The sequence below is a fragment of the Marmota monax genome, unplaced genomic scaffold, assembly GCF_021218885.2.
Source record: "Marmota monax isolate L192 unplaced genomic scaffold, Marmota_monax_Labrador192_F-V1.1 WCK01_AAM20220418_F8-fsc00586, whole genome shotgun sequence".
Lineage (NCBI taxonomy): Eukaryota > Metazoa > Chordata > Mammalia > Rodentia > Sciuridae > Marmota > Marmota monax.
In genome coordinates this window covers 76203-102909 of record NW_026695027.1, presented here as the reverse complement: position 1 = coordinate 102909, position 26707 = coordinate 76203, and the positions used below count along the sequence as shown (strand labels likewise).

Below are 26707 nucleotides of genomic sequence, written 5' to 3'. Positions count from 1 at the left end.
ACCACCATGGATGATGGAGAAAAAGAGACTACTTATTAAGGATTAGATCTCAGCCAATATCTGGCACTGATGGTAGAGTTTCTACCAAGCTGCTGTCTTTGCAACTGTCAATGAGCCTGAGTTTATCAAAGGTCTGCTTGACTAGATTTAGGAGGGAAAGATGGAAGAGGACATGAACTTGGATGAACTATGACTTGTAAGTGAGAAACTGATGTGACTCCATTTTCGAGTAACCAGTCTCTACCTCAGAGCAAAGCCTGTCCAAGGAAGGGGGCATGGCCCTTGTCCTTGGAAAAACCCACAGAACACTCCTAGGCACATACCCACCCTGCTGAGTTGTTTGTCTGTAAATAATGGAAGAGATCTGTGGTACCAGGTGTCCCAGACTCACTTAGGCTAGGTGAGGACCCATAGCAACCTCCTAGCAACCACCAATCAGCATGAGACAAGGAAAATAACTGGGATGCCAGAAGACCCCACCAGTAGTTTATGGTGGTTGATAACATGTTAGGAAACCATGTAGTTCAGCATGAACTCCCCTTGTGGCTTAAGCCAATCAGTTCAAAGGAATCCTCCTCTTGTACTAACCAATCAGCCTTACCCAACCTGTTCCCACCAGTGAATGTGCTAATCAATGTTAAGAGTTATTGTTTGACTTTCCCACAGTGTGAAATGATTTGCTGTGTGATGTTGATACAGAGTATCCCCCCAAAAAAACTATAAATCCTCACTGAACATAGGACCGAGACTCACTCCCTGGAACTGCTGCATTGGGAATGGTTGTGAGTCCAGGCTTGAGCTTGCAATAAAGACTCTTGTGTGAGTGCATCAGATAAAGCTCCTGGAGGTCTGTTGGGGGTCCCACGAATCTGGCATTACATAAGGATATTGTGGAACCCCTGAAGACAATAGGAAGGTACAAGAACAAACTAAACCTATCTGTCCCTTAACTCCTTCAGTCTTATTTGGTCTATGACTCTAAGGTGAAGCAGTTCATTTGCCATCAAACTACAGGACAAAGAGGAGCTGCAGGGGGAGGTGTGGTGGGAAGGGAAGCAGCTGTGCATCCACAGTGAGATGAGCTGGCAGATCACAGCACGTGTTTGAGCTGCCTTAATGGCTAATGTTCCAAACCTGCAGTGCCTGTAGTAAAGGGCTGATACCCACCTTCCAATTTCATGCATTTCTTTTGTGGACAATGCTAAACCAGAACAATATTAGGAAACAAGTAATGGGAAAATATATCCATGTGGTTTAGCTGAAACAATACAAAGCTGCCATAGCACCCCCTTGTGAACTCAGCATCCATATGGACCTTCTTTAACAACACTTATTGTTTATGTAGACAATGAAAAAATCATTCCTCCAGCTTATATGATGCCACTACAGAATTCTCACTCAACCAAAAACATGCTAACCTTCTCCCCTAAGGATTCAAAGTACATTTATCCATCTCAGGGTGATAGTTTTTCCCCTTGTCTCTCAATCACACTCTTCCACTAATGTCCTGTAACTTAACTACTAGATATAAAGAGATATAGGATTAACTCTCATTAGTACAGCTTAGGCTAGTACATGAAGGAAAATGGGAGGAGAATAAACCATGCTTAACATATATCAGAATAAAGCCATGTTAAAATAAAGAAGTTTCATAACTATGATTATCCTTGTTTCCACAAATGGTCATGTGATTGAAGCTGGGTTTAGAACTATCTATTGTGTTAATCTCTGCCCATAACCAGCAAGCATGTCCACCCACTGTCACACTTGACCTTCCTCAGTCAGAAACAATGTTATGTGTGAGGTCAGAAAGTTGAATAAGAAATTCTGTAAGTCCACTACTCTGGTTTTGAAAAAGAATGAAGGCAAATCCACATGTGGGGTACCCAGTTAAGAGGAAAACAACAACACCAAAATTTTGCCAACAAGGCAGAGGAAGTTTGTACAGTATATTCTGAGAAACATTATAAATAATGCCTGACTTCTCATTAGAAGCAATAAAAATCAACATTGATTCTTCAGAAAAGCATTTTTAAAGTGACTAAAGAAAGATAAGTAAAACATTTAAATTAGCTTCCTATGAACATAAAATATGTATTAAATTGTCTTTTAAAAAAAAAAGAAATTGCTCTTAAACTGGGGCACAGCAGCCCATGTCAGCATATGCCTGTGACTTTTAGCTACTTGGGAGGCTGGAGCAAAAAATTGCTAGTTCAAGCCCAGACTGAATAATTTAGCCAGACTCTGTCAAAAAAAATCTTTTTTTCACTTTTAAAATTAATTTATTTTAGTTATACATAATATTAGAGTTCACTTGGACATAATTATACATGCATGGAATATAATTTGCTCTTATTCAATGCCCAGTACTTCTCCTTTCCCTCTACTCCTCCCTCTCTCCGTTCCTTTTCCTTTACTCTAACTGATCCTTCTTCTATTTATTTATATTTTTTCTTTATTTAAATTGTGCCTGTGGATACATATAAAGGTGAGATTCACTGTGGCATGTTCATATACGTACATAGGAAGGTTAGGTCAGATTCATTCCACAGTTCTTCCCTTTTCCCATCTCTCCTCCTTATCCCTAAATCCCCTTCATGTGTTTCACTGATCTCCCTTCTATTTTCATGACATTTCCTTTCCCTTCTTTTTCTTTTCTTTTCTTGTCCTTATTTTGGTCTAGTTTCCTCATATCAGAAAAAAACTTTTGACCCTTGACTTCCTAGTTCTGGCTTATTTCACTTAGCCTGATGTTCTCCAGTTCCATCCATTTACCAGCAGGGTGAGAGACAGAGATCAAGTTTCATTCTTTACATACAGATGTCCAGTTTTCCCAGCATCATTTGCTAAAACAGCTGTCTTTTCTCCAACATGTGTTTTTGGCACTTTTGTCAAGTATTAGGTGACTGTATCTATGTGAGTTTTTCTCTTTGTCTTCTATTCTATTCCACTAGTCTTTGTAATCTGTTTTGGTGCCAATACCATGCTGTTTTGTTACTATAGCTCTGCAGTATAATGTAGTATAATGCAGTCTGACATTGTGATGCTTTCACTACTGTTTCCCCCCCCCCTCAGGATTCTTAGCTGTTCTGGGTCTCTTATAATTATTCTTATATTTTAAACTCTTTTTTTTTCTAGTTCTGTGAAGAATGCCATTGGTATTTGATGGGAATTACATTGAATACATATAATGCTTTTGGTAATATGGCCTTTTTGACAATAGTGATTCTGCCTAAGAACATGGGGATTCTTTCCATCTTCTAAGGCCTTTTTCGTTTTCTGTCTTTAGTGTTCTATAGTTTTCAATGTAGAGGTCCTTCAGCTCCATTGTTAGATCAGGTTCCAAGTATTTGATTTTATTTTATTCAGGTTCTTGTGAATGGGATAGTTTTCCTAATTTCTTTTTCAGTAGATTCATTATTAGAGTATGGTAAAGCAACTTATTTATGTATGTTGACCTTGTAACCTGATAGTTTACTAAATTAAGTAAAGAAAGTAGAAAGTCCATTCACAGATTGAAAACCTGTATTTGTGATGCATCTTACTTTTCCTGTTTTGAGGCAGGTTTCACTATTTTGCCATGCTGGCCCTGAACTCCTGAACTTGAGGAATCCTCAACCCTCATTCTCCCCAGAGACTGGGACTATAGATGCATAGCATGGTTCCTGCTCTGCAATGCATATTTCTGGAAAATAACTCAAATGCAGAATGTTCTTAAAACCAATAAGAAAAGAGACAATAAAAATGGCAAATAGTTAACCATTGTAGAAATATGATCCTCAATATCTAATAAGCACACAAAAGGACTTAGTATCATTATTCATTATTGGGGAAATTAAATAAAAGTCCATCTGAGTGTTCATCTGTGTTCTTTCAGCATCCTGACTATATTTTTGTAGTCAGGAGGACATGACCCCAACAATATAGGGAAAAATAATGACAACCTCTAGGGGAAGGTTGCCAGATGCTTCCAACATGTGGAAAGAAGAAAAAAACATTAGCAAATCACAGACTTGGGCAATGAAGGAAAGGCAGGTTTTGCTAGGAAAAAAACAATGTTGATGTTAATTGGGCTTACCATATATGAGGCACTGTATTACATTTCAGAATCCTTATCTAATTTACACATCAACACCCTATGCCATAGGTTTTATTATTTTTATTTTTAATATTTAGGAGACAAGACCTAACTTTTCCTTATTTTGAAGAGCATCTCTAACTTTTCTTGTCATCCAGGGTGTAGTGTCCTAGAGGTCTCTAAAGAATAAGGTTTTGCATATGGAGAAGCAATAGCCCCAGAGCAGGATGGTTGGATGTCTCAGTGGTGGTGACATTACTGATTGCAAAAGGAGCTCCAGCGAACTGGAAAAAAATATGACAAACCAGATACAAATTCCCCAAGGGATAATAGGTTAAAACAGTCATCAACTAACCAGTTAGCAGTGCTGTGTCCATTAGCCAGTCTCTTTTACAACAGTGTGCTGGAAGGTACAAGGGACTAGATTACTCCTGAAACTTCCGAGGCATGTCTCCATATCAGTACCTTTGCCCTTTGCCTTTACTCTCTGCCTGCAATGCTAGCCCTTGAAATATCCATATGGTGTACCTCTGTACCTCCTCTATGTTATTACTCAATTGTCACTACTTTGTGAAATCTTTATCTAAATATATCTTCCTTCTTTGAGAATCAGGCTTTAGCACCCTCCCTGTGTGGAGAAAAGGAACGGTTCTTAACTGAAGCACTGCCACCTGGTGTCCAGACAAAATATTCTGTGATTTTTGCTGACCTAGCTGCCCTTAGTGTTCATGGGTTAAATGGTGGTGAAGCCTACTGGCAACAGGGCTTTGCTGAACCAAAGCCAGGGAATTTCTTATAGCAGTAATCACAGTGGATTCAGCCAGAAAGCATTCAGGAAGGCTGGCTAGTTTTTGATCTATTGCCCTTCCAGATGTGAAACTGACTGACTTGAAATGACAGCTGCAATATATGAGGTGATTTGGGCTTGAGAGCAGTTGGATACTTTGGAAATTAAGCTTTACATGTTATACCAGACAGGTGGTTTTCCTCTGTGAAGTGAAATTGTGTTTATTATTCTATTCTTTACTGTACTAAAGAGGTATCTTGAGAAGTGGGAACAAGAGTCATCAATGGCCAGGTGTTACTGCTGTTTTCCTGTGAGGAGTCCTTCCTTCCCCGAATGCTGAAGTATAACACCAAAGAAGCATGCAGAGGCAAGGGTAAAGTGGAAAGTGGGAGGCTTTATTAAAAGATAGCAGAAGAGACTTCCTCTAGGAGGAAGAGGGGGACCTGAAAGGTGAAATCCATGGAAAGGGAAGGTCTTCCCTTTTTATATCTAGGGTCTTCTTTTAGTCCTCCCACATTCCTGTCCTTTGTTTCCCTCTTTCCTGCAGTGGTAGAATGCAGGTGGAAGGCAAAAAGATAGGAGATAGGTGGACTGATGGGTCAGGGAGGAGTAATCTGAGCAGGAAGAGCCTGGGGTGGTTTTTAGGATGGGTTCTGGGCATTGGGGACATTAACATTTCAATTTCTCCAGGTGTTGTTCTGGTTTCCTGGACTCCATTCTCAATATGGTCTCCATTTTCTTATCATACTCGATATTAGACCCAATTTACCTAACTATCTATATTTAAAGGTGGCTTCACAGGCACAGTGGTGCATGCCTGTAATCTGAGGGATTTGAGGATTACAAGTTCAAAGTCAGCCTCAGCAATTTAGCAAGACCTTCTCTCTAAATAAAAAAGGTTGAGGATGTGGCTCAGTGTTTGCACATCTCTGAATTCAATTTCTAGTTAAAGAAAAGAAAATAAAAAAGAACAAGTTACTGATGGAGAATAATAAGCTATTATAAGGAACACAGGGTTGTAGACACCTTTCATGTTATATGCTATGCCGAGAGGGCCAGCATCTAATTGAGGGATTCTTCTTCCACCTGAGAAATTAAAGTCTGGAACAATTAGTGAAGAACAAAAGACAAGAAGTCAAAAGATATTTTCAAAGAAGTTGGAGCCCCTGATAAGTCCATTCCACACAGAAGCTGGAACTAGACAAATAGAAAATGGCTCCAGTGGTTCATTTAAGGGGGTATATCAAAGATAGGAGTAAGATTTCAAGGGTGGAGTCTTGCTTTGTGATGTCTTGCACTCAGCAGGTTGACTGGCATCTTAGCAGATCACTCCATCTCCAATGCTGTGTGGGATCTTTGGCAGCGCTGAGGGAGAAGTTCATCTGAATCAGGCAGTCTATTGGGGGTGCCACTGGCAGTTCCCAATGTCAGACCTATTCTCTTACTGCGACACTTCACACACAGCCCATGAATGGCTTGTGACAATATGCCTCCTCCCAATCTCCCAGTATTGCAATGCACTGAGTTCTCACAGTAAGAAGCAAGATAGATCATGGATATCTATATGGATTCTGCTCTGTAATTGCAAAATACATCTCAGAAGAATATTGTGAGCTTTGCCTTTTGAATAGATTACACTGCAATTTCTAATTGAGTTTCCCAATCCCCAATATTTTATGTGGGTGGATCTGGTTGAGTGCCTCAGACTGTGAAACTATTCTAAATAATTTGAGCATACGTTTTTGTTTAATTCTTATTGGAACTCTTTGAGGTCGGTCACATCTTCCTTTATCACAGCAGTGAAGCAACACTCTTGACACCATAGCCTTGGGTTGCATTTCTAGCCTGTTGCTCATTAGCTCGGTGGTATTGGACAGATTAGTTAATAATTTTAATGCTTAATTTCATCATTCCTCCTGTGGGTATTGGTAGTATCAACCAAAATTGTATTATGGGAAGCAAATGAGGTGATGAATGCCAATACCTAGCCCAGTGCCAACAGAAAATGACAGGTTTTTTAAATACAAGAAAATTGAATATGTGAGAGGTGACATGTCTTGCCCAGTGTTAAAGAGTAAGTATCAAAGTAAAGCCTTTCTCTGTGCTCTATGTAGATGCCAAAGTCCTTCTCAGTGGAAACTGTAATTTTTGTCTTACTTCTTGACCTCCATGTGCTGGCCTGATATACCTCGGGGCTCTTCAGTCACAATGACATTGCAGTTATCCATGTAGTTGAATTCCTATTGGAGAAGAACTTGAATGACTACAAAATTTCAAGTAATATTCTTCTGCTTATAAAATAAATCTTAGTTGTACAAAAAATTATTAAACTTTAGGAAAACAAAAAGAATAAAATAAAAATTACCTGTTAGTTCGTATCTGAGATAAATTATTAGGATTTGGCAGGATATTCTTGTTTAGTCACATATAATGAAGGTGTATTTAACAAAAGTGTGAGTGTACTGTACATCCCATATCTACTCTTCTTTTTCACTTCAACAATTTTGTTACATTTCCTCATGTTTCTCATTTTTCTCTACTATGTTAGTCTGGCTAGAAACATTGTTTCCCAAAAGAACAGTACACACTACCTTGTTGGAGTGAAGGAGGATCCTGGGTCTGGAGGCCTCACAGAAAGTTGTAAGGACCCAGTCATTGACCTCACTAACTTAATTTTCTCTCTCTGACCTGTCTTTCTCTTTGACATTTTTTCCTCCCTTCTCTCCTTTCCTTCCTCTCTTTCCTGGTATTTCCTGAGTTATTTCTTTCCTCAGTTTATCAAAAGTTCCAGAATCACAGATCTAGTGGATAAACTTCTTGTGACAGAAATTGAAACTGCCTGTGATGGAGACTGCTGGCTGGGTAAAGACCCTCCACTCTTTCCTTTGTTTTTCTCCTATTTATACCCAGAGCTACTGTTGATATCCTGAAGACAGCTAAAAGCTGACTTCCTGGTGCAGCCATACTAAGAATAAACTCCTTTCCAGCTTCACTATCACTATCACTTTTGTGGTGAGTGGCTAGGAGTGGTCTGTTGGGATTGCCCTGGAGCCAAGCCTTGAGCCAGGACTTCAGTAACATCCTGTGATGATACTGAGAGCAGAACCAACCCATCAGAGGTAAGGAGATCCTGTCTTCATCTAGTCTTTGTTTTATTTGCTAACTTGGAAAATACACTAACATCTTTTCTGGAGAGTTGTAATATTGATCCCATGACCACTGACTCCAATTTTAAACCAAATTAAAGCAAGCTTATACTGTGTACACAAGAGAGCTGATCAGCAACTGCTTCACCCAGAGGCTGGGCCAGAGGACAGTAGCTGGTCTAAGTGTGAGGAGGTTTTTATAGTACAAAAAGTTCCAAAGTTAGGTGTCTTGGGAACTTTAGAGTTAACAGGGTTCTGGAAAGCCTAATACAAGGACAAATAGCAGGTTAATGATTTACATGGATTAACATTTCAAGATAGGGAGTAAATTTAGATTATAACCTCAGAATTTATGAGGAACTGCTGAGGTTTTAGGGAGGGTTGCTATCTGGTCAGGGATATCTAGAATTTATGAGGGGCCACTAAGGTCTTAGGGAGGGTTGTTACCTGGTCAAGGAGAGCCAGGCATGCTTGAATTCAGAGCACAGGAAGGAATTTCAAACAAGTTTAACCCTCAGAGTATGGTCAGGCCAAATAGAAATCCTAGTATTTTATAGTAAACAAAAACAAACTTCTTATGACTTTGTTAGGAGATGGCTCCCAATGTTAAGATGGAATTAGGCTGGGTCATCAATAACATGACTGTTCTCACTTTTAGAGAGAATTTCAATTTACATTTTAACAAAAAACAAGTCATCCAAATTTGGGTATTTAAGTGACCAACTAATACCCTCTGAAACCCTCCTTGAGGAGCCTCCTGAAGCCCAATGGTCAGGAATGGGTGTGGAGCACCAGTCCTGAACAGATGGCCCAGGATGAACCCAAAACCCAAGAAAGGCAGCAGAGATACAGTGTGATGCTGCCAGTTTCTCCATAATGGAATCCTATGATGTTCACAGTGATGCACAAAGCAGCAAGCTTAGGACAGGTCACATGACCTTTAGCCTTTCAGACATTTACTAGAATTGTGACCTTGGATAAATATTTCTCCTGGGCTTTACTTTATTCACCTATGAGATGAGGGCCACAAGCCTTCTTTCTTCACAGGATGGTAAAGTTTATAAGGGGTAATACATAAGATATTTGGTTCTGACCCTACTAAACTGTGGGATTCCAGACAGTGAAACATAAAGCCTTGAATAAAATGGGAGCTCATCACAGATCTGCACCTCTGTGAGACCCACTTCCTGGTCAGAGGCTGTCTGATCAGAGCTCTGGGGAGAGATGCCCATTTCTTTGGTGTCCGCTATGAAGAACAGAGCTCAGGAGGAAAGTTGCCTCAGAGGCTATCAGTGTGGAGGAAAGAGATGCTCCTGATATAGTTGTTCTGGAGAAGAGATTCTGCAAGTCACAGGTCTGTCCCTTCCATCCCCAGCTGTCCCTGGGTACAGTTTACAATGATCTAGTGAATTGAGGTTATCTGGAATTGTCCTGAGCAGGAACTTTTCTTGGTTTGGTCTTCTTTACTGGTGTGGGGGTGGGTAGGACTGAGGCATGCAAACACACATAGTTTCACCCCTCCAGGGCTGCTGTCCTTAAGAGGCAGTATACAGAGGGCTAATAGATGCAGCTGTTGCTGTAACTAAGTACAATGGGTTTGCATCTGGGTGAGTGCAAACCCAAAAGCTTAACCAAGAAATAAAAGAAGGGAGAAAGATTTATTATCTGTAGCTGGTAAGGAGAACATGGGTTATTTCCAAAGTAATTTCCTCCTTGAGAAACACAATTATGGGGATTTTATTTGGAAAGCCTCTAAGTATTCATATAGGAAGAAACTTTAGGGGTGAACACACTGCTGAGCATCCTCAATTCAGGATTTGCATTGTTGAGCATGCTTATTTCATGGTCATAGTTCAAGAAACATAGATGATGGACACATTTCTGGGCATGCTCAGCTCAAGGTCATAGAGTTCATGTTATAAGGTAAGATAGCAGAACTGAATGCTCCTGGGCATGCTCAGTAGCCAAGTTTACTCTAGGAGTCTACAAGAAAAAGAGTGACTTGTTGATTTCAGTGATCTTAGTTTGTTCTTCATAAGTTTTCCCAAAAGTTTTTGTAAAGTTTTTTTTTTTTTTAATTTAGAGAGGTAATACATCAGATGTTTGCTCCTGACCTTGCTAAACTGTGGGATTCCAGAGAGTGAAACATAAAACCATGAATAAACTGGAAGCTCATCGCAGATCTGCACCTCTGTGAGACCCACAGAGGTGAAGAAAAATATACTTTGAAAGTGCATTAATGTAGGAATTTGCTCCAAAAGTGCCTGTCTTGCTTAGTGGCTAATATTACTTTATATTTTATACTACTAATTTATAAATTATATTTATTATCCTATATTTATAAATATACCGTGTTTTGCACACAGTCTGAAAGAAAATATCAAAGGAAAATAAAAAGTAAGAAAAATTTGAGAGCAAATTCAGCATTGCTTATGTATGTTGGAGTCCACATCATTACTAGAAAAATGGGTCAATTCCATACCATTGTTTTTGATAATGAGACAAGAGTCAGTGAAAAAGTGATTGGGCTGAGAATTTGTCCCAGAATATTTATTCTAGGGTTATAGTTGTGTTGGAACCATGTGCCATAAGCAGATAGTATTGAATCACATTTTCCAGTATAGATTCTGTATTCCAAAAGGGTATTGGCCTAATGTGTCAAAGCAAATACAGGAAAAATGCAACCAAGAAATATCATTGTGAAGGATTTGGAATTTATATTCAATGATGAATGAGTGAAAGAATGTACAATTTAACTAATTATGTTTACTATATGTATTCCATAATGTATACAATGTATTTCTATATTAGGAAAGTGATCCTACATAATCAGACTGGAGATATATAAGCTGTGCAAAGTAGATGTAGCCTGATGCTTTCTGAATTTCTACTTTCTTATGTCAGTTCTTTGTAATAAGTAAGCCACATACCCATAATCTCAGATACTCTGTTCTATCAGTAGGAAAGATATCAGAGTACATATCAGATTTCTTATTTCTATCAGCTAACTCTTTCCTTTCATTAGAATATTATTATTATCTCATGGAAGCCTTTCTCCCTCCTTCTATTCTCTATAACTTGGTCAATTTTTACTAAAGAAGCATTCATGTGGTGACCAACAGTACTGTCCATGTCCTGGCAATAGCAAGACTGGTACCTAAACTAGATTTGGAGAGGCAGAGCCTGCAATAGCATCTGACATATTTAGGGAGACTCTGTGCTTTACTCCAGTTTTGTGTTTAAATGTCTTCTACAGAGTTTTCATCTGTGAGAGTAGAACCAAGATGACTGATTTGGATGATTGATCCTCTGGCCAATTTAAAAAAGGAGGAGAGGAATGAGGAGTAAGAATTTTACTTTTCAATTGCTGAGATTCCTAATTACAGTATTTTCCTGATTTCATATAGAGTAAACATGATGCCAAATAAACATGGGAAACCTGAAGCTTGAAATTTATTTAAAAAGACTCAGTAGTGTGCTGAGAAGATGAGGTACATTTCTGCACTCTGCATTTTCACTGTGTTTGCTCTCTGCTAATCTACATAATTTCAGATTGGAGACACACTTGGAACTTACTTTATTTGATCTGCTGCTGTTTTGTGTGTCAGAATTTCTCATAGACACAGAGTAGGATTTGATGAGGTGAGTTAGCAGTTGTGGATATGGCCACAAGATGGCAGCGCATCTCTGCTGATGCAGAATGGATGGAAGGATCTTTTTGGCTGATTTCTGTGAGAGCAGGCTGCAGAAAGGAGCTAATATCTGTGCAGGCAGTTTAGGAAACTGCTGTGCTTTGGAAGAAAAGAAGAGAGACTGATACTAGCAGTTCCTTTCAAGCTGCAGTCTGCAGTCCCAAAAGGGGAGCCATGAAGACACTGCCTGGGCCTTTATTCCTGTTCTTGTGGCTGCAGCTAAATTGTGAGTTGAGAGCTTTTGGGAAACAAGGTGTTCGGTAACATTCATTATAAGTCTGACCAGTACACTGGCCTCTTCCAGTCTGTTTGAGGTTACACAAACTCTGGGAAATGATGTCCTGATGATCTTGTCCTTTTACCCAGGTGTGAGCAGAGGAGAGAAGGTAGAGCAGCGACCTTCCTTCCTGAGTGTCCAGGAGGGAGACAGCGCTGTCATCCACTGCACTTACACAGACAGTGCCTCCACTTACTTCTTTTGGTATAAGCACGAGCCTGGAGCAGGTCTGCAGTTGCTCATGCAGATTCTTTCAAGTATGGAGAGGAAGCAAGACCAGAGACTCACTGTCCTCCTGAGTAAGAAGGACAAACATCTCTCCCTGAACATCACAGCAGCTCATCCCAGAGACTCAGCCACCTACTTCTGTGCAGCAAGAGCACAGTGCTCCCCAGACACCTGCAGCCTGTACCAAACCTGCAGCAGGGCTGAAGACATACTATTTTTTTGCACCTATAAGAACATGATTTTCCTATATTTTATTGTCAATACATTCAGTATATATTTTCAACATTCTTAAACATGCTGCAAACTTGTCACAAAATGACCCAAAAAGGATTAGAGCAGTTTAAATGAACGCTTATTGGGAGTTGGTGATTTTTTAGATGCCAAGGCTCTAAGGTCGACTCTCTGGTGCCATTGAGATTTCTCCACAGGACACATTGATGTCAATATCAGAAAGTACTCTTCTTGATGACAAGTCCTTTATTTTTAAAAAAAATTTAGATGGACACAATACATTTGTTTTATTTATTTATTTTTGTGTGGTGCTGAGGATTGAACCCAGTGCCTCACACATGCTAGGCAAGCACTCTACCACTGAGCCACAACCATAGCCCCTTGTCTTTTAATAATAGTATTTGCTGGCTGTTTCTTATTATAAAATAATTAACCTCATGGCATAGGAAAACAGTAAAACATGAAGTAGAAAATTAAATTTGTTCAAAATCAAAAGCTGTCTTTTTCTAAATAACGTTTTCTTCCTCCCTTCTTTATTCTTTTAGTTAAGGCTGAAATATTGAGGCCAGTTTCAAACATACACCACTCATGTATGTTTGTAGGGTCTCATGTCCATTATTTTCAAGTTTCCCCATAGCTTTTAAAGTATCAGATGATTTCCTTCTCAGGCCTTTTCTGGCCCTCTTACTTAAATCACAACCTTCCTCATGCTATTCTCCCTCTATTCCTTTTCTGTTTAATATTTCCAAAGCACTCACTATCAGCTAATATTCTATTTTATTTATTCATAGGTGTATTGTCTTTCTCTCCCCTTTATGATGCAATCATAAAGAACAGAGCCTGTCACATGCCAGGCCCTAAATAAAGCTGAGTGAATGATTTTTCTTTTTGATAAAGAACAGTGAAAGCGATAGTTGTCACATTAGACCGTGCCTTCTTTTTTGTAATTTTTTTAGTTGTTGATAAACCTTTTTTTATTTATGTGCAGTGCTGATAATTGAACCCAGTGCCTCACACATGCCAGGCAGGTGTGCTACCACTGAGCTTCAGACCCAGCCCGGATGGTGCCTTCTTGTTACTGCTGTAAGAAATATCACTGGATTAGCATAGCTAGCCCATAGTAACAACAATAATGATGATTAGTACAAAGCCAGTAGAAAAACAGAATACAAGGAATGTATCAAATAAAAAGAGTTTTGCACAGGATACAAGAAGAGTTTTAAATTAATGAGGAAGACCAGGATTATACCTCAAATTGTGTTATATTAACTGTTAAAGTCAGAGATCCTCAAACTTTGTGCTGAAGCATCTCTACAGACCAGGGAGAATGAGCACCACCCTCCTCCTCCCAGAAACCTGTATGATGGGGGCACAGAGATCCCAAGTACTTGCTGAAAGTGAGCATCTCCTGCTCATTTTACAACACTTGAGTGATCATTTTTATTTTACTGCATGAAATATCCCTATTAACTTCAGGGCAGTACAGCTTTTAAATATTTACCTGTTGCTCTCATTCTCTAGTAATAATAGTGCTCTCAAATTATGCATCCTATTTATCTTGAGTTTTGCCATAAAGGCAAGAGCTGTCAAATTTGTGAGCAATTAATGTTCTTTGTATTCTTGATGGTTACCATTCTAACTGGAGTTAGGTGAAATCTGTGTTGTTTTGATTTGTATTTCCCTGATTGCTAGGGATGTTGTCAGTCATTTTTATTTCTTCTTTTGAGAAAAGTCTACTTATTAATTTGGTTACTAAATTTTTTTTGGTGTTAAGTTTTTTGAGTTCTTTATTCTGAATTTTAAAACCATGTTGGAGAACTAGCTGGCAAAGATTTTCCTGTTTTGTAGGTTTTATCTTCATGCTCTTAATTGTTTCCTTCATTGTGCAGAAGCTTTTTGATTTAATTCCATCCTACTTATTGATATTTGGTTTTATTTCTTGAGCTTTAGGAGTTTTTTAAGGAAGTAGATGTTTATGCCAATATGATGGACCATTTTCTCTGTGTTTTCTTCTGGCAGATGCAGTGTTTCTCTTAATTCATTCATCAGATTTTCTTTTATTAATCATTTTAATAATCTATTTTTGGTAGTATTTACCTGGAATTTCATACCTTTTCATATCTGTTGACTCCTTTGCTAAAGGATTGTAAATTTTATGGGGAGACTTATTTGCATGTTTCCAGAGTTCTTGGGTTTGTGCATCTGTTAAGATGATTTTCTCTTCCTCTTTTATGAGAGTGTATTTTGGTGTTGATTATCTCTTTTGCAATAAGTTCTGCACTGTTGCTATATCTTAGTTTCAACACCTAGGAACAGCATAACCCAAGTCTCAATTTACTACTGCAGAACTTCTAATTTAATTCACTTTTGGAGAGCTGCTACAAAGTTGTGGGCTCTTTTGAGCCTGTGTCTTGAAATCGCTGTTTTTGTTGTAGGAGCAGATGCTTAAGAGCAGAACCTGAGATCCTCCCCAGCTCTTCCTACTTTGTGCCTGGTTGTTTTTTTTTTTTTTTTTTTAGTTTTCCCTATTTCCCTATTCTCTGTGTTAAAGTATTGTTGAAGCTTGAATGGGGTTGGTTTGTGGTGGAACCAGTATGCTGTCCCTTGAATAAACCGTTGGTATAGATTGGCAACAAAGTATCTACACTAAATTTGTAGTGTCTCAGACACTTCCCAGGCTTTTTCAGAAAAAAGGAAAACAACAGCAGTAAACAACATACAGTATTAAAATAAATACTTGGTGCCTCTTATGACATCTACAAAAAGAGGAATGGCAGAGTCAGCCATTAGCTCCAGCAATAACGGCAGAATCTGCAGGTTTGGGGCCAGAGATGATGTCTTCATCTACTCTAGGACACATGAAGTCACCACCATAATGATGTGATCATGCATCCCTTGTGTGAGTGTAGGTCATATTAGATATGGAAAATGATACACCCCAAAAGTAGTGATAACTGGGAAAAGGGGAGTGAGAAGTAAAGCCATACATTGGGAACATTGATCCTTTCCCAGTACATACTTTCCTGGTCATAAAACAAAACCTGGGGTTGGAAAAGAGGTGTCCATCAAACCTGGAAAGGCAGTCTCTGGGAAGAGGCTGAAGCATTAATTCTTCTATAAACAAACCCTGTCCAGATACCTGTTAAGTCAGTTTGAGGTGGATAAGAGTCAAAGCATCAGGCAACCCACAGAGCGAAAGAATCACCAATCAGGCTCTGACAGACCAGTAGTGATGGTGCCTCAACCACCTACCTGTCCATTAGCGGGGTCTCCTGACCAATCCTGGAATGTCAGGGATCTCAGCAAGATGCCCTGACCAACCATAGGAGGACAAGGGACTCTAAAAACCTCCCTTTCCTGTCTCAAGCCCTACCTTCCTGCCCTAAGCCCGATAAAATTCCAATCTGGGTGATCCTGGGAGCGAATCCCCTGAACCTGCTCTGTTGGACTGGAGGGTCTTGCCTGGGAGTGAATCTCAATAAAGTCTTGTCCAGCATTTGGTTACTGGTGCCTCCATTTGTTCATTGGTGCCTGATCTTACAGCACCAACAACTGACCCCAGGCCCTCCATCAGGTCCATTAAGATAAATCCTCAGAACTGAACACCAACCATAGACTCCTTCCCATTTCGCCCTGTGAAACAAACCCCAAATTCCTAAGCACTAAAACTGACCCGTTCAGTGATTGATAAAACAAACTCCAAATTCTCGGGTGCCCAAATAAAATTGATATGCTCACTAGACCACCTCTCAGAATAACCTATGTAAGCCCAAGCTCTTTCTTTGTTTAGTCGCTCATTTTCCACCAGGAAAGTGGGTCCCACCACGGCATCATTTTGTTGGTGCATCCCCTGTGCCTGTGTGAAACTTCATTAGTGAATAAAGCACTGAGCTGATTTGTGAAGTTTGTGATCTTTTGGTCTTTTTGCACTAACAGGTCAGACATGATAAAAGACTGTAGGTAGGAAAATAGGGGAAGATCATGATAAAATTAGAAAATTAGAATTTGAGGGCTAGGACATACTCTAGCTGTCACCTAGTCTAAATATCTTATTTTAAATGGGGGATGTTAACAATAATAAAATAATGGGCTTTCATCTTTCTCATTCATTATTCTTACCACAAATCGATACCAAATATATCTAAAACAAGTCAGTATATATAAGCTTTCTGTATATCACCAACCAGACTAATTAATAAACAATATTGAGTTCCTGTGAAGCCCTGCTACTTTAGGTCATTGGTATCATTAATACATATTGTTCATTGTATTACTAGGTAGGTTACAGACTTAGCAACATTATGGAGCTTATTTCTCAGTTACATACTACGTTGCAATGTGCAATGTTAGGAGCTTTGTGTAGCTCTCAAGAAAGTCCATTGTATAGAGTTACTGTTATGTGGACAGCGTTAGACTTAGTGAAACCTTGTGGTTTTCTAACAAGAGAGTTTCTTTATTTCCAGGAGCTGTGTGCCTAAGATCAAAGTACAGCAAGCAGCTAGACATAGCATATTAGTTATCTTACTAGTTTCTAGGAGAAACTGCAGGGCATTCTAAGCATGGGAAACAGAGTGCCAGTTACCCCTCAGCAGTTTGCTAATCAGAGGAATGCTTCCCTGTATATTTCCACAGTCAGAATCCCTGCACAAAACAGCTGGATCTGGGGTACTGGCTCAGCAGTAAAGCATTTACCTAGCTTGTGCAAGGGCGTGGGTTTGATCCTCAGCACCACTTAAAAATAAAATGAAATAAAGGTCTTGTGTCCAACTACAGCTAAAATAACCCAGCTATACTGCACAGCAAAAGGATGACCCCCCTTGCCTGTGAGCAGCAGCAGCCACTTATGATTTTCTACAGGAGGCTGAAAAGTTCATTCTAGCGCAACCCATCTCTGTGTTCATCCCTCACCAAGTTTTGGTCCTACTAGAACAGAAAGGAGGATCCTGGCTAACTGCTGGGAGAATGGGGAAATACCAAACTATCCTATTAGACAACCCCAATGTCAGTCTAAAGTCGTGTCCACCTTAAATCCAGCAACATTTTTGTCATTAGATGATAATCAGACAATACAACATAACTACTTGGAGATTTTGGAAACTGTCTACTCTAGCAGGTTGGACTTGTCTGACCAGTCCATCACAGAACCAGACTGGGACCTCTTCACAGATGTAAGCAGCTTCATGGAAAATGGCCAGCGAGTAGCTGGATATGCTGTAGCCATGGAACAACAGGTATTGGAAGCCTAGATGTTACCACTGGGAACATCAGCTCAAAAGGCTGAGATAATTGCCCAAACAAGAGCTCTCAGACTGTCAAAAAGAAAAAAGATAAATATTTGCACTGACTCATAATATGATTTTATGGTAGTACAAGCACTTGGAGCTATCTGAAAAGAAAGAAGGCTCCTCACTGCTAAAAACAGGACATTAAACATGACCTTGAGATACTGGCATATACAAGTGGTGGCAGAACCAAAGCAGGTGGAAATCATCCACTGTCATCATAAGATATTTATGTGGCCAGGGGAAATCAAGCTGCTGATAGGGCAGCCAGAAGGGCTCCTAGGAAAAACCATTAATTGGGGCTTTGATACCTCAGCTTGACTCCTGGGATAATACTGCCAGGTGGAGACAAAATTCCCATGGACTAATTCTCCTGCCTGAAAGATTGGTCTGATCCCACTGTGCATGAGTATGCTTCTTCCAGGTCCCCTCCAAATTTGGTATCACCTCTCCATAGCTTCCAATCTTGGGACCAAGTGCTGTTGGAAACAACAGGGATCAGAACAACAACCAGGAAAGATATGACAGGACCTTCTGACATGCTTCTGACAACTCAATCATCTCTGAAGCTCACTGGAATAAAACCCCAGGTCCACCACACCAGAGTGAAGAGGTGCCCAAGAGACTTACCAGAAAGTACCTCTCCCACATGGACATCACAACCCTTAGGGGACTTAAAATACCTGTTCAGGAAAACACAATGAGAGATTTTATGTTTCTAATAACTGTTGTTTTCCCCTATTCCCTCTCTAGGCGGGAAGGACAACTTTTTTTTTTTTTTTTTTTTAATAATAGCACAGATCTTGGACACCTCAACTCATGCAGTTGATTGCTTGATCTGTCTTCCCAGGGCCAAATCCTTCATGGACCATTGTGATCCCTCTGTACATTTAATTATGAACTTCACTCAGATCCCAAATGAAGGCTGGACACAAACACAGAACCTCAAAGCTCTCATCATTATGTCTTGGGTTCAAGCAATGCATTACTCAGATGAAACTGTTTCTAATGTTCCCTGTCTCACTCTTTCTCTTGTTGCCTCTAATACCACTTACCTTGTCCAGAGGGGAATACCAATAACATAGTATCTTGAAATGAGGCCCCATCCTGAACAAGAACAATTATCTTTGTGTGTACAAAAAGTTACCCAATTTCATACAGAGGAAAGTACAGTAGTAACTGATTATTGCTTCCAAGACTATTCCTGGATGAAATGAATAGCATTTAAAGTTGGGAGCTACTTCCTCATTGGGGACCTACTAGATTTTTTTAAATAAACAAAGGTCTTTTGTGCCCCTGCAGATCAGACAATGAGCAAACTGGCTGCAAGAAATTCTTGACCACCACATATTCCTTTGGGATGGGATAGAATTAGGCTTAACTGATTCTCTGGGCTTTTTTTACTGGATACTGATGAACCCAGCCTAACCTAATTCCATCTTAAGATTGGAAGCCATATTGTCAAAAAGTCATGAAAAGTTAATTTCTGTTTTACTATAAATTACCGTGATTTCGAAACTTGTTTGGAATTCCTTCCCATGCCTTGAACTCACCCATTCCTGGCTTTCTCTGACCAGAAAACAACCCTCTCTGAAACCTCAGTGGTGCCTCATAAATTCTGATGTTGGGATCTGAATTTACTCCCTACCTTGAAATATCATGCTATGTAGATCATTAACCCACTACCTGCCTTTTTATTATACTTGTCAAAATCCTGTTATCTGTAAATTCTCAAGACACCCCCGTTTGCAAATTTTTGTGCTATGAAATCATGTTCCTGGAAAGCTGGGGTGCTGATCTCTAGCCCAGGGTTTTTGGGAGAGAAAGTCCTGGCCAGCTCTGGTGTACACAAATACAAGCTTGCTTTAATTGATTTAAAACTGGAGTCGGTGGTATTTTCTTGGCATTGGGGATTAACAATACCAATAGGGATTAAATCTATTTCATTAGGCCTCCTCCACCTCATTCTGACTATCCTATTTATTATTGCTTCTGTATATGTATCTTTCTGTTTAATTTTATTGCTCCTTCTCCTTTTTCAACTATTCAACCAAATACCTAAAGAAAAAATGGTAACAACAGGTAAAAACCTTCCATTATAAAACCCCCCTTCATTGCCCATTCTCAGAAGGAAGTAGCTTTGAGATGTCCAGGCCCAATTTTCCATAGAAATGGAAAGTAGGAATTGACAGTGGGAAAATGTAACAATGATTCCTTCATCATCTGATTGTAGCCTTCATTGCTTTGAGGCTTATTTTTTTTAAGAACATTTCTCTCTCCCTCCCCCCTTCTCCCTCCCTAACAAGATTAGGGAGACAGTGTTATCTTTTTCTGTTGGGGATCTCAAATCAAGTCAAGATGGCGCCTGGCAGTTTGCCAGGAGGAGTGGTTTGTGAGGCAACAGGAGCCATTAAGATGGTGGAGATTCCTTATTGGCTGATTGCTGTAACTGGATGATGCTAATTGAGTCAAGTTGTGTGTAATCAGTTAGGTATATATATATATATATATATATATATATATATCTCTGCTGCTCCGCAATAAAGCGGCTCCTGCTACCTTGGGTGCCTGCTACCTTGAGTTCCTGCTCAGTTCCCACTGATTTTCCCCGCAATAAAGCAGTTCCCATTTCAACCTTCAAGTCGCTTGTCACCTCCCCATTATTTGTGCCCAGCTGGACTGCGGCATTTTTCTTCCCCTAGTTGAGCACACCCAGTACAGGAAGGAGATGCCTGCTGAGGATATGGGAAGTGAACATCTCTTAAATTAATAAGTAAATCCTAGCCCACCATCAGGGCACCCTGGAACCTCCAACTAGAGCTCACCTGGAATATAACCCTTACATCCCCCTGTCCTTTCTGTGTGGGAGAATCACAGCCTTTGGAATAGGAGTCCCCTGTGCTTTCTCCTTTTCTAGCAAAGCAATAAATGTTCTTTTTCCTTTTTCTCACAAACCATGTCTTCTTTATTGGATTAACATGGGGACAAGGATCAAGCTTTCAGTTATAACTATATGTCAAGCACAGGGCTCAAATTTGTACTAAAGTTTTTAAGAACTCAATCTGCATAACAATATTTGAGGTAGTTTACTTTGTTATGCTCGAGTTTAGGACCCCCCAAAAGACCACCAGAGACCAAGATCAATGTAAGCAGCAAAGAGGTGTTTATTGCGACCTAGCTCTGTCCTCTGCACGCACACAGCCAACTGGTGATACTGAGAGGCTCCGAGCTCAAGGTTTGCAGCAGTTTTATACACTCTTTGGGGAAGGCAGGGGCTTCACATACATCATAGCATCTCTTAGCAAATCATCACACACTGTGGGAAAATCAAACAACAACTCTTAACATTGATTAGCACATTCACTGGCGGGAACAAGTTGGGTAGGGGCATTTGGTTAGTACAAGAGGGGGATTCCTTTGAACTGATTGGTTTAGGCCACAAGGGGTGTACATGCTGAACTACATGGTTTCCCAACATGTTACCAACCACCATAAACTACTGGGAGGGTCATCTGGCATCCCAGGTATTTCCCTGTCTCATGTTGATTAGTGGTTGCTAGGGGGTTGCTATGAGTCCTCACCTAGCCTGACTGAGTCAGGGACACCTGGCCCCTTGCAGATCTCTCCTGTTATTTGTAGATAAACAACACAGCAGGGTGGGTATGTGCCTAGGATTGCTCTGTGGATTTTTCCAAGGACAAGGGTCACGCCCCCTTCCTTGGACAGGCTTTGCTCTGAGGTAGAGGCTGGTTTCTCAAAAATGGAGTCACATCAGTTTCTCAACTTCTTATTGTGATGAACTTGATTCTTATTGACATTATATAAGATATTCCTATTCAGGCTCACAGACATAGCCAGCACAAAAGTTAGATGTGACTTCTGTCTATTTGATGCTTAACCCCAATATTTTACCACTATTTCTGCCTAGTAACCTTTCTCTGATCTCATGGTGCAATTTGGTCATACATCATTCATAGAGCAACACATTCATCTTCCATTCAAAGTAGATATTCTGGCTGCCTCAGACTTAACTATTCCCCTGGAAGAGGGGACATCCATCTATGCTACTGGTTTTCTTCCAGCCTGCACTAACTTTGGTTTCACCCTTTTTATCATTTTCTGGAGAAAGACTATCTAAAGGCTATGTCTGAAAAACTGCCTTTTGGGAGGCATTTAAAAAAGTTAGGCCAGAGGGCAAAGAGACAGTTTAGATAATAAATAATTGGGTTTGATCAGGAGAATGGGAGCTAGTTGGAAAGCAAAGGAAATCAAATGCTGAGATAAAGCCCTTCCCCCTCCTTCTCTAAACTTTTGCTAACTACCACAGGAATTGTTCCTCCCTGCAGGGAGTTGTAAGAATTGCTAATTAATGTCTCCTGGGTTGGTCCCTTCTTGCCCATAACCCTAGACAGCTTCTTTCCAGCCCTGATATTACTCCACCTTCACCTTTTGGGCCACCTTTTGGTCACCTACAGCATGGGGAGAGGAGAGATGCAAGATAAGGGAAGAAGGAGGAAATGCAAAGGAATTCTATAATGTATAAAAGGGGCAGGATACCCTCACTTCTTGGGACACCCAGTTCTGGGCCCTCTTCTCTGCACAGAAGTTTATGTCTGTTCTATTGTTTAAATAAAACTTGCTTTCTACACTTGCTTCTGGTTTCTCAGGTGTTCAATCTCCATATCTGGGGAAGTGAAACTTGGCCCTGATTAATTCTCATCATTAATACCACCAGTTAGAGGTGACAAGTTCTGCTCCCTCCCATGTTGAAGTATAACAATAGAGAAGCATGCAGAGGCAAGCATATAAAGCAGGGTTTATTTAAAAAGGGGTAACATAGACTTCTCCAAGGAGGGAGAAGTAAGCCATTGCTGGTATCCTGGTATCCCAAGAAGCTAGGGTGTTTTGTCATATATATATATATATATATATATATATATATATATATATATATATATATATATATATATCTCCTAGGCTTCCTTTGTTCTCCTGCTCTCTTCCCCTTATCTCTCTCCTTTCTGCATACATAACTAGGCTCAGGGGATGCTCCAGTAGGATGGTCAAAAGGTGAGAAGCAGACAGATGGGGGATGGGCTGGATGGACACATTAATGAACAACTTTTACAACTCCATTTAGGGAAGGACAATTCTTGGGACATGTTACCTTAGCAACAGGTTGGAACCAAGGCAGGTTATCTTGATAAGGGTGGAGGAAGGCCTCTAAGGAATTTTAATCTCTCAGGAGGCAGTCTCTAACTTCCCTGACTCACTCAAATTGGTCTCCTTGATCTGACCTGACTGATTTACCTGTCTATACTTCCTGCCTGACTGCCTAATTCTTGCTTTATCATCACCCTATCAAAAGGACATAATGTTATTAAGCTAAATAAAATGTAGCTACTTTACAGTTATACACAGATTAAATGAGTTGTAGGCAAATGGAAACATTCAATTCCTAGTGGACAAATTAGATGTGAAAGGATTAATATTCTTAGCCTACATTGGATTTGTACCATGAATATACACACAGCTATATATGCTTGCCTTTTCACTCTCCAGAAGAAATAAGATAGAAAAGCTGTAAGTGACAAACTTCTACTAGACTTTTTCTGTGTGTGTGTGTGTGTGTGTGTGTGTGTGTGTGGTGTGTTGGACAGTTATGACCTCCAGGGGTACAATGTTGAGTTTGCATGAGTTCAAGAGGGCTTCTAGTTTTATTTTTAATTATCCTGTTAGAGCATTCTTATAATGTCATCTGAAATAGCATTGATAAAATCAGTTGGATTTTCTTTGGTCAATAGTAGTGTACTATAGTATGATTAAAAATATAAATACAACTCACAATTTAGTTTAAATTAAGATAATAGTGAGGCAAAGCATATGAAGCAAATTATTTTTTTAATTAATTCTTAAATTCATGTGATGCCATCAACTGCTGTTGCTTAAAAACATAATAATGAAGCCTCAAGTCCTGAAGTTTTACTCATGATCAGGAAGACATTTCTTTTTCACGCTGCAGTCTTGATTCAGTTACTAAAATTTATTATTATTTTCCCTTATTTCCCTCTACAATTTCTATTGATCCTCAGCCCCTCCGTGTTGAGTCTACTGAAGCTGCATGTTACTTACAAAAGTAGATTTCCTAAAATCATTGTCAATGTTCTGCTCTTTGATATGGTTCTGTTGGCCTTCCAGTTTTCTTTTTTTTTGTGTGTGTGTGTGTGTATGTGTGTGTGATGTGTTTCAGCCTCTTTTTTTCTTTTCATCCATCCTTGATTTTATCAGTTAAGATTGTTGTTGCTTTTTGAAGAGAACTCCAATCTAATTTTTCTCCCCCCTTTTGCCCACATGCTCTATTATCACTGGTGATAGTTTTGCTCTGACACACTTCAGACCTCAATGCATAGATAAATGAAAGGAAATAAAATAGTTTGATGACCACATTACAGGGGCCTATAATGTTAAAAACTACCTACCATATAGGAGCAGTAATTACCCTGCTGTACCTGCACAAGAGGTGCACACCCACTGTGGTAACATTTCTCTGATGATTCTGTCTGTGGCCACCAGGTGACAGTAGCTCTCTTTCCCTCTTTTGACTAGGCCTTTCCTTATGGTTAGAAAATAGGTTTACATAAGAGAAGCTCATCTCTGACTGGTTGACACATAATCAGAAAAGCCCTCTGGTTTACTGCATCAAAAGGACGAAGAAAGAAAGACTTTTGACTACATAATTTTAGGCAGCATTTCGGGTATCAAGACAAAGTATCAGGATGGAGAAGATGCAGGGATCTGTGCTAGTTATATTTTGGCTTCATCTTGGCTGTGAGTTGGGGGATTCTTAGAGCTGGGAGCTCCAGGGGACATTCATTGAAACTTAGGGGACAGATAAGGGTGTAATTTGAACTTATTTGACATTTTGGTGGGGGGAGATTTAGGCACAAAGTTATGAAAGGTCTGAACCACAGTTACACATTGTGTGTGTTGTTGTCTTTCAAACAGGGGTGAAAGGAGGAAACCAGGTGGAGCAGAGTCCTCCTTCCTTGAGACCCTGGGAAGGAGACGGCACCTCTATGAGCTGCACTTATTCAGTCAGTGGTTTTAACGGTCTGCAGTGGTACAGAGAGGATGCAGGGATAGGTCTCAGACACCTCTTCTCCATGTATTCAGCTGGGGATGTGAAGCAGAAGGGAAGACTCCAAGCCACGTTGTTGAAGGATGGAAGCAGCTTGAACATCACAGCCGTGCGGCATGGAGACTCAGCCACCTATTTCTGTGCTGTAGTCACACAGTGCAACCCAGGCACCTGCGACCTGCACCCAAATCTACAGCTGAGCAGGCGCAGCTTGACAGAACCCTCTGCAGCAGGGCTCGAGCCTAGGTCCTTGTATGGAGTTAAAGGCTGACACCTGCAGAGCAGGGAGAAGACCCCAGCAGCCAGGGAGGTCAGGAGACAAGTGCTGATGCTCATTTGAGCCACATTTTTCATCTGGCCACCCTTCACGTTCTCCTGGGGCCTCTTCTGAATACATCAATCCCAGTGTTCCTTCTCTCCTACCAGATCCATCAGAGCCCCTGGTCATTCTTTGGATATGGAGAGCATGTCTTCTTTTGGGTCTGGTGGGAACAGAAAAACTTAGGACTGCACTTCCACTTCTAGAAATCTGACAAAAGAACTGTAGATAGGAGCACAAATCTGGATAGGTTATGTATACCAAAAGGCAAGCATTGTGGCTTTCAGTATGTAAAATGTTCTATCATTGGAATAAACCCAATCATTAACTGTTTATTAATAAACTTATCAAAGACCTGATAAATGTTACATACTCTTCTTCCTGCTCCCAAGAAGCTCAGAATGGTAGGAATGATAGACTGGTAGGAATGGTTTGTGAAAAATGCTGTAGCGGTAATGTCTATTCACTCATTTATTGAACTAGTATCTATCAGCTCCTAAAATGTGCCAGCACTCTTTATAAGTATCTGGACAAATCAATACTGAGCATAACACAAATGTTTGTGGGGCTCATGTTTCCTAAAGGTTTGTGCTGCATAGAGTGAAAGCTGAGTCTGCTTATGAATAGGGGTCTTTGAGAAAATTCAGCCAAAGTTCTGTGTCTTCTTCATCACTCATTCTTCCCAAGAAAGCATGGTTAAAGATGGGAGCTAGTTGTCTGATGCTCCACTCCATGGGCAAGTGCTTGGGAAGGCTGTAGTCCCTTAGGACAGTGGCAAAACTGGTTCCCATGTGTTAGACATGACTGGCAGGGTGAGGAGGACCTGCCAGGTGGATTTTGATATCCAATCAACCTGGAAGTTGAAGAGTTATTAGCTGACTTAGGAAAACAAAATATAATAGCACCTGACCCTTTATCTAATAATAAAATTGTAGAGATCAAATAAAATACCATTGGAATTGATGAATAATATTAAAAGTATTCACACATTATTTTAAATAAGAATAGTTTATGGGAGCAAGGACTACAGATTGTAGGTATTCTTAAAAGGACAAACAGAACAAAAATAGAAGAAGAAAAAGGAAATTACATTATTTAATCTGACCAGAGTCTGCTGTGAGGACCTGTAGAGTGTAGGGAAAGGAGTGGACAGTAAAAGGGGAGAGATAGAGAATAAAGCAGGGTGGACATCATATTTACAACTTATATTTATTTTAATTAACAAAACTCTTGTTGGAAATGTTTTCTATTGACATCACAACCTTTTGACTTTAAGAAATTATATTTATTTCTTAATACACAATTCATACAATTAAATAGTTACCTTTATCAGAATTTTCATATAGTTTGTAAGGTCAGGCAGTGGCGACTAAAAGGAGGCAAATTTAAAAGCTGCTGAAGGAGGCTTTATTGAGATTGTGCTCCCAAGAGAGACCCTCAGATCAACAGGGTGGGTCTGAGGAGAAGCAGTTGGGCCTGGACGAGACTGGAATTCTTATTGAGGTTAGGGCAGGAAGGGAGGGTGTGGG

The 26707-nt window shown here is 40.0% G+C and overlaps 2 gene segments (V, D, J or C); both read left to right on the top strand.

The window, feature by feature from the left end:
- The first annotated feature begins 11794 nt into the window (after positions 1 to 11794).
- Positions 11795 to 17685, top strand: LOC124081424 (T cell receptor alpha variable 5-like). The segment is given in 4 exon segments: positions 11795 to 11929; positions 12070 to 12388; positions 16376 to 16395; positions 17492 to 17685. Coding segments are annotated over 4 exon segments (585 nt in total).
- A 6719-nt stretch (positions 17686 to 24404) lies between these two features.
- LOC124081432 (T cell receptor alpha variable 7-like) lies at positions 24405 to 25483 on the top strand. The segment is given in 2 exon segments: positions 24405 to 24549; positions 24727 to 25483. Coding segments are annotated over 2 exon segments (456 nt in total).
- Positions 25484 to 26707: the final 1224 nt, after the last annotated feature.